This window comes from Ciconia boyciana, chromosome 8 (genome assembly GCF_034638445.1).
Source record: "Ciconia boyciana chromosome 8, ASM3463844v1, whole genome shotgun sequence".
Lineage (NCBI taxonomy): Eukaryota > Metazoa > Chordata > Aves > Ciconiiformes > Ciconiidae > Ciconia > Ciconia boyciana.
The window spans coordinates 29,697,103-29,705,139 of NC_132941.1; the positions used below are offsets into that span (position 1 = coordinate 29,697,103).

Here is an 8,037-nt window from a genome sequence, read left to right on the forward strand (position 1 = left end):
TTGCTGCACCCCAGGTTTTGGGGGAAGCATTAAACCTCCCCTAGGTTTTCCCTCCCCTTGCCACGCCACCAGTCCCCTGGCACCCCAGGACAAGGAGGAGGGAGACAACCAGCCGGGCTCACGGGAAGAGTTTATTTGTGGTGAGATGCTCCCGTGCACACTCAGGATCGGCGCCGTGGGCATCCCCCCTCCCGCAGCAGGGAGGGACGCGCCAGCGCCCTGCTGCCCCTCGCCACTGTGGCTGGGTTGGCACGGGATCCCCCCCAGTGTGGATGTATGTGTGAAAGGAAATCTTTGCCCCCAAACTCACTCATTTTTTGTTCAGGGGATACTTAAAATATATATAGCTATCTATCTCCAGCAATCGGCTGGACACAAAATTAGTGTACTGCAAATGTCATGCAAAGCCGGGCATTGCAGGTAAATTTAACCCACTTTGTTTCTTTAACTGGCGACCAGGGGAAAAAAAAATAAAAAGCCACCCCAGTTTGAAGAGGGACCAGCAAAGCACTGGGTTTACCAAAAGCCAACGAGACCTGCAGTGCGAGGCTGCCAGCGGCCAGGAGCCAGGGACCGGCATTTGGGCAGCAGAATCCATCCCAGCCTACGGGGATGGACCCTTGTTGCAGGATCTGGGCTTTAAGAGCGGTTCAGGGTGGGGTGGGGATGGGGAGGAGGATAGGGGTGAGGATGGGGATGGGGATATGGATGGGGATTTTGCAGTTGCCCTGAGACACGTCAAGGCTGAATCCCCAGTCCTGAAAATACTAACGAGTCCCTTAACCTGATTTGGAAATCCAAGCCCCGGGGGTGGAAAAGGAAGCAGCAGAGGTGGCTGGGGTGTCCCACAGCCCCCTCCGGGGTGGTGAGGCCAGTGGGCTCCTGCCATCGCTGTCCGTGGGTGCAGACGCATCCCAAGGGAGGGGGTCCGGGATCCCGAACCAAAACAGCGGGACAAGTCTGGCCAGCCGGGGAGGTGACTCCTAGTTCCATAGGTGACGCCGGCAATGCTCAACGGCCTGCGGGAGAGATGGGGAGGGATGGCAGGGGGAGGCAGGGACCCCCAGCACCCTGACAACCCAGGGAAGGGGATGTGGCCGACACTTACGTGGCACTCGACAGCCGTGGCCATGTTCTTGCACCAGTAGTGCGGGCCCCAGGCACAGGGGTCCGAGCCCAGGAGATCCTCCTCGGCTGAATCGCAGGCTCTTATTTTCTGCATTGCAAAGGAAAAAGGTGGGAAAGGGGAGAAAAAAACCCCATGTGGGTTTTTGACCCCACTGCCCCTCTGCCAGCCCCCCGGGCTTGGCCGAAAGATGCCCATCTCAGTCCAGGCTGCCACAGGGAGCGGGTGCAGACCCCGTGGCACGGGGCCACTTACAGTGCAGACGAAGGTGGGGTCCATCATCTGCACGAGGAGCCGCATGACCGCCGGCTCGTACTGCACCACGAGAGCCTCGCACTAGGAAGGAGGGAGGGGGTGAGCCCAGTGCAGGGGGCCGGGGGGTCCCCGCCAGGCTGGGCGCTCCCCCGGCTCACCTTGCCAGTGAGCGGTGTGGGCAGCAGCTCGCAGCCCTTCTCCAGCACATCGCCCAGCTCCACCAGCGTCTCGTTCTTCAGCAGCTCATTATCAAAGTAGGTGATGATGATCTGGCAGACATTGCAGAAGGCGCCCACGCCCGTGCCCACCGCCAGCTGCTCCAGCGTGGCAGCCCCTGCGGGACACGGCGTGGGGGCCGTTAGCACCCCCGCATCACCCCGTTCCCTGGAGACCCAGTGTCTGGGTGCCACCTGGGTACCCCGGCTCACCTTGGTGGGTGTCCCCGCTCCGGGGGCAGCAGCGCAGCATGGTGCAGACAGCCGCTGGGTCTGTGGCCTCCAGCAGCATGATGACCACGGCTTTGCCGTAGGAGTCAACGAAGTCCTTGCACTGCCCGATGATGCCGTGGGGCAGCATGTAGCACACCTTCTCAATGTCATTCACCAGTTGCTCCTGCCAGGAGAAGGCAGGCAGAGGGATGGGGAGACCCTGCCTCCTTGCTGCACTCCACCTTGCCCCCTCTCCCAGCCCCCCAACCCCAGACCACAGCAGTGGGGCTCACCTCCGTCACGTTGTTCTCCAGGAGGCTCTCGGCTGCCTTCACTGCGAACTGGCACATTTCGCACAGCGGCGTGGTCCCCTCCCCGTCCTGCCGGGACAAGGCAGTGGGAAGCGTGCCAAGCCCCCCCCAGAGCCACCCCCATCCCACCCAGCCGTCAACCCCATGAAAGACACTCCCCACCTTGGAAAAATGGACATGCTTGAGGGACAAAAAAGCAAAATACAGCTCCTCCCTTCCCGGCGTTTGGATTTTAAGGAGCACGGTGGAGTGGGCTTACCCCCAACGTGCTTAGGACCTGTGTCACCTTCTCCGTGAGCAGCGTGTGGAAGGGCAGCGCCGAGGCAGAGGAGCAGAGTCCCAGCTGGCCACACAGCTCCATCGGGTCCTGGGGAGAGAGACGTCCTGAATTAGGCGGGCATCACCCCCCGGGAGGGTGAGCCTGTGCCCCCGCTTCCCCGTGGAGGGCAATTTCAGCCCGTCCAGGCATGGGTCTCACTTACCTCAGCTTGCTGCCAGTAGAGGGGCCGGAAAATGGCAAAGAAAAAAAATATAAATAAAAAAGAATTACAGCAGTTGCAAGCCAGAGAGAGGGGAAAAATATTTAAAAGTTTATAGCAATATAATGCAGCAGGATTAATTAAAAAAAAACGAGAGCAGGGCCCCGCTTCTGCTGACCAGGTCCCCTTGTCTGTGCTGCTTGGCCACCCCGGCTGGTGCCCACCTGCCCCCAGCAGCCCCAGGGAGCTGCTCACCCGCTTACCAAGTGCCGGAGCAGCCAGGCAGCCGTGTCCATGTGCTCAGCCAGGTACCACTTGCACTGTGCAGGGAGACACTGTGTCAGCACCCGAGGGGGGACACCCCACCACCCAGCCCCCCGGGCGCTGCTCAAAAGCAGGCAGCCACAAAAGATGCTCCCATGCAGCAGTGACATTGTGGAGGGGGGGGAGCCCAGCAGGATGCCAGCACCCCTACCTGCTGTGCCAGGTCGGGTGCCAGGACCTCGCATGCCCGCTCGGTGCGGGCCACCAGCACCTGGGTGAAGGAGGCGTCAGTCCCCAGCTCCAGCTGCATGGCTGCCACCAGCTGCAGGCAGTCCCCGCACACCTCTTCCATCTCCTGCGGGACAACATGGGCAGGGACACATTGGTACCCCCCCAAATAAAACTGAGAGCCCATGCCTGGATTTGCAGGGCTGGGATTTAAATGCTGGTCACAATCTGGGGCAGCTTTTTGGACAGCATCTCTCTAGTCCCCCCTGGATCCTGCAATATCCCGGCCCCAAATTGATGACAACCCTAATTTCATCCATGCAGTATTTTTTAATATTTTTTTTTTAAATTATTGTTAAATAGGTGATGCTTAGGTCATTCTCGCCCTTGAGCAGCATCAATGGCATTCATGCCTGTGCTGTGGTACCTGGGCCTCGCCGCGAGGCAGGTCCTGAGGATGGAGCAGGAGGGGCACATTAGCGATAAAGGGGGCGACCAGGTCGGCGAAGTCCTGAGCTGGGCCCATGCGGGACGGTGGTGGCTCCTGGAACTTCAGGGCCCCCGTGGGGCTCTCCCGGGGCTGGCACAGCTTGATGGTCCCACATACCACCTTTGGGTCCGACTGGGGGAGGAGAGGGGTGGGGGCTTGGGGCTGCATCTGCCCCATTGTCCCACTCCCCCCCCATCCCTGGGTCATTTCCATCCCCATCTCCAGCTCGCAAAGGTTTTGTCCCAGGCTCCCTTGCCCTGCGAGACCCCAAGACATCCCAAACCATGGAGAAACACAAACCCAGGTGGGTCCCCCCCACCAGTTACCAGCACTTGCTTGCCCAGCTGGACGAGGATGAGGATGCCAGTGTCCACCATCCTTTTGCACTTGACGGACCAGTCCTGGAAGGGCAGGTACTGGCATTTCTTATCCAAGAAGAGCCGCAGCTTTTCCTAGACGAGAAGGGGAGAGCTCAGGGCCGAGCTGGCCCCATGGGAGGGGGAACATGCCAGCTCCACATCCCCCAGCCATGACCCACCTCGGTGCAGTTGTCCTGCAGGATCTTGCCCATCATGGAGACTGCCATCTGGCACAGGTGACACGGAATCCCCTTCTGCTGAGAAAGGGGACACATCGGGATGCTGCCATGGCACCCGGACCCCCTGCTTGCTCCCCCAAATCCCACCACTCCACCCCAAAAGCACCCCACCAAGGGGCACTTGGGAATATCCCAGGGTACCCATTCATTTTTGTCACTCACTCTGCAGACATATTGCTGCCTGAGAGCATCAGCAGATGCTCCTCTGGCTGCCCAGCATTGGGGTGGCCAGGCTGGGATTCTCCCCCCAGTCCCACATTTTGGGGCAGGATGGGCACATCCCTCCATCACCCTGCATTCCCCTGTCCCAGTGCGGTTACCCTCAAGGTCTGGTCCCAGACGGTGATCTGGCAGAGCTCCAGTGCCCCACACTTGGCTGCCGTTGCCACATCACGGCACCAGTCCTCCGGCCGCTCGCCGCATTCGTGGACGGGGCTGGCCGCAGCTGGGGGGGGGGGAGAGGAGACCGTCAACCCCCAGGGCACCCCAAGACCACCTTCTGCACGGCACCAACCTCCCCACCAGCACCCTGACCCCAGCCCTGCCCTGCAAGTGACTGGCAATGCTCCTCACCCTCCTGCTGTGATTCACCCTCAGCTTTCGCAATCATTTTTTTAGGCCCAGCAAAGGCCAGCTTTGGCAGGCCACTATGTGCTGCCAGCTTTTCCATCAGGATGTCACAGCAGCTTTGGGCCAGTATCAAATGCAAAGTAAATTTGGGGGATCATCTTTAGCCTCGCGGCACTCTTCAACACACTGGGGAGGTGGCTGCTTATAAAAACAGTAATAAATCTTGCAAAACAAGCAAACCAGGGGTGCCAGCGCTCAGCTCCACGCAGCAGACGGTTAGCCACGCCACAGCTCCCAGCAATGATTGAGCAACGCCAGTTCTGGGTGTTTTTTCTTTTATTTCCTCCCAACAACAGCATTTTCTCCTGGTTGAAAATCCCCGGCACAGCAGCAGCGGCATCGGCCACCCCGGCCGCCCAGGCAGCGTGGTGGCATGGCGCAATGCCGGCGGTTTAATCGCCACCTTGAGGTGTCAGGATTAATTCACGATGGGTCAAGTGTTTATTCCCACTGGGGGCTGTGCTCACCCAGGATGTGGCTGGGGAGGCAGCGAGGAGCCAGCACAACCAGAGCCCTTCACTGCCCTGCTTCGGCCAGGAGCTGCTCCAGGAAGCTGGGGGGCTCATGGGGAGCAGCACATGGACAGATGGATGGACAGACCCTGCTGCATACCCTCTTGCAGCTGGCATTTCTAAGCAAAGCACAACCCCTCACCCCCCCGAGTATTTGCAGTCAGCTTTTACACCCAGCCCTGGCCATATGATTTAGCACAGCAGGAATAAAGCCAAAGGCAAAAACTGCTCCTTCCACCCACCCGGCCCTTATCAGGTTTCTCCCCAAAAGCTGCTTTTCCTGCATGCCAGATTCTGGCAACACCTTCGGCTCATCCACGGGACGTGTTGCGGCAGCGGCTCAGATGCCTGGGGCTACCCCGGCAAGTCCACGGGGGGTGGGGACCGCGGGGAGAGGGCTCCCGAGCCCCCCACCAGCCCCGCCTGCTCCCAAAATCGCTGGCGCAGCTCGGCAGGTGCCGGGTGGCGTTTCAGCCCCAGTTACCCCATCGGGCTGACAGCAGCACCAGGGCAGGAGCGAGCCCCAGGACAGGGCGAGTGTGTGTGTCCCCCCCGGTTTCCCATACATGACTTCCCACACACCTCTCCAGCAGTGTGATGCCACGGTTGCTGCATCAGCTGAGAGATACATATTTATTTTTTTAACTCTGGCACTAGCATCAGGGAGAACAGGAATGGCAAGTCAGCGGAAGAGTTAAGGGGCAGCACCAAAGAAAACAGAGGAGAGGGGAGGCAATAACCCACAGCTTGTTTCTGAGCTGGTCTTGCCTGACCCACAGACATCTCCCACAGCCCCACACTGGAGACTGGACCAGCGGTGTAAGGATGCTGCTGGCAATGGCATAGGGGGATTTCACTGGTCTAAAGGACACCAGTGGTTTGGACCTGCACCTTTCTGGCTCACAGTGGCTCTCAGCTCAGCGCTTACCCCTCGCTCTGCTCAAGCTGAAACTTGGGCAACAAGTGCTGGGCCGGAAAAATAATTAATAACAATAATAACGCCCATCTGCTGAGAGCAGAGGGAGCTTCCCCGGGTGGAAAGCATCGCCACAGGGCAAGCAACCAGAGCAACCAGTGCCCCATGAGCTCTCCTCCACATTTCAAAGCCACGCTGGGGCTGCCTTGTGCTGACAGGCACCCAGGTAGTAGGACATCGGACGATGCCGTTTTTGGCAAAGCCCCGGCACGGAGCAGGGGATGAGGCAGGGATGCTCCCGCATTTCCACAGTGGCCCCAGGCCAGCTGGTGCTGCCCCATCCCCAGCTGCCAGGCCCCCAGGGTGGAGTGGGCTTTGCTCAGGGGGGATCCAGCATCTAGCTCCAGATCTAGCAGGGCTGTGCTAGCATTACACGGAGCCCCGGAGCCTGCCGGCCAAGCCAGCAGAGCCTGATGAGCAGGTTGTGACGTAAACCCTGGGGGTGGTGGCGTGGGCCCCAGTGCCCCAGTTACCAGCTGGGTGTGCACCCCTGTTATGGCAAAAACCATAAATCCACTCTTCCCTTTATCAAAATCCTTCCTAAAGGTGTGCCGTGGCCCACGGTCCTGCAGCCCCCCCAGCCACGCTGTGCTGTGCAGCCAAGCTGCTGCTGCAAGAGCCGCCGTTGGCTTCCAGGGCAGGTATTGCCCAAAGGACGGACGTGCGGAGCACAGGTGAACTTTCCTGCTCTGCCTGTTGCTGGCTGGAGCACCTTGGCATGTCCCCCCCCACCGTCAGGCCACGCGTGCGCAGGCACGACTCCTCCACCGCAAAGCCGGTGCCTGGGCAGGTCATGTCAGAGGAGCCCGATGGTCCGAGCCTGGAGTAATTACAGTGCAAAAGGGGTTCTTCCCTCTAAAAGGGGGGGGGGTTGCCTGCAAAAGCAGCGATCCATGGCTTCCCCAGGGAAGTTTCCCCTGGAGTAAGTGATTTCCCCTCAAGCAAGGACCAGGGGTCAGAAACAGGTCAGAAACATCCTGGGGATGGGCGGGTCATGAGCCAGGTATCACTTTCTCACTCTTATTGGGGGGATACCTGGGGGACAGCAGCATAAGCTTGTCCACAGGTAGGATTTGCTCACAGATACCCAAAGCCCTGATGATGAGAGGTCTCCAAAGGTGCTCAGGGCTGCAGCACTGCACCCCATCACCCTACCCAGAGCTCAGCAAGCCACAGGGGAAGAGGTTTCCTGCCTCCTGCACCTCTTACAAGGCCCCCAAGGAAAGGGGCAGCATCAGGTGGCACCACGGTCACTACATTGTGCAAGGAGAACAAAGCAGTTTCCCCCACATGGCACATACCCAGCCAGGTCCCAATGCCAAGGGCAGCAGACAAAGCAGCCCTCTCACCTCATCGCTGCTGAGACGCCCCATCAACCGGCCTCCCTCCTTCTATACCCGAGCAAAACACCAGCTCCCTCGGGAGAAGGAAGAGAGCAAACCACTTTTTGCCCCAAGATCATCTGTAAGGGCAGAAGTTGCAACACTCAGATCCAGGTGGGCAAGAGGTAAAGCAGGCGGTGGTGCCGCCTGGCCCAGCTCTCCTCTGGCATAACTCCAAAACCATGGAGGAACAAGGAAGCACACTATGGAGCTTAAACACTATAGCTGGGAATAGTTTTGGGGTTCAGAGGGGTCTTCTGGGCTCTCCTCGAGCCCTACACCCAGGCCTGCCCTTACCTTGGTAGGAGCCCAGGCACACAGAAAGGATCAGCACCCAGCCCCTCCATCTGCTCTCCAT

General features: G+C 59.5%; 1 protein-coding gene across 1 annotated transcript; it reads right to left on the minus strand.

Annotated features, from left to right (window-relative positions):
* Nucleotides 1-131: 131 nt before the first annotated feature.
* LOC140655271 (prosaposin-like) lies at nt 132-8,037 on the minus strand. The gene is made up of 15 exons (XM_072869530.1): nt 7,977-8,037; nt 4,500-4,624; nt 4,120-4,197; nt 3,908-4,033; nt 3,519-3,713; nt 3,075-3,218; nt 2,863-2,919; nt 2,603-2,611; nt 2,380-2,487; nt 2,103-2,189; nt 1,810-1,993; nt 1,540-1,715; nt 1,382-1,462; nt 1,109-1,216; nt 132-1,019 (listed from the first exon to the last, which is right to left on the minus strand). Exons 1-15 carry the CDS (start codon nt 8,035-8,037, stop codon nt 984-986), a joined length of 1,575 nt encoding a protein of 524 aa, XP_072725631.1. The 3' UTR covers nt 132-983.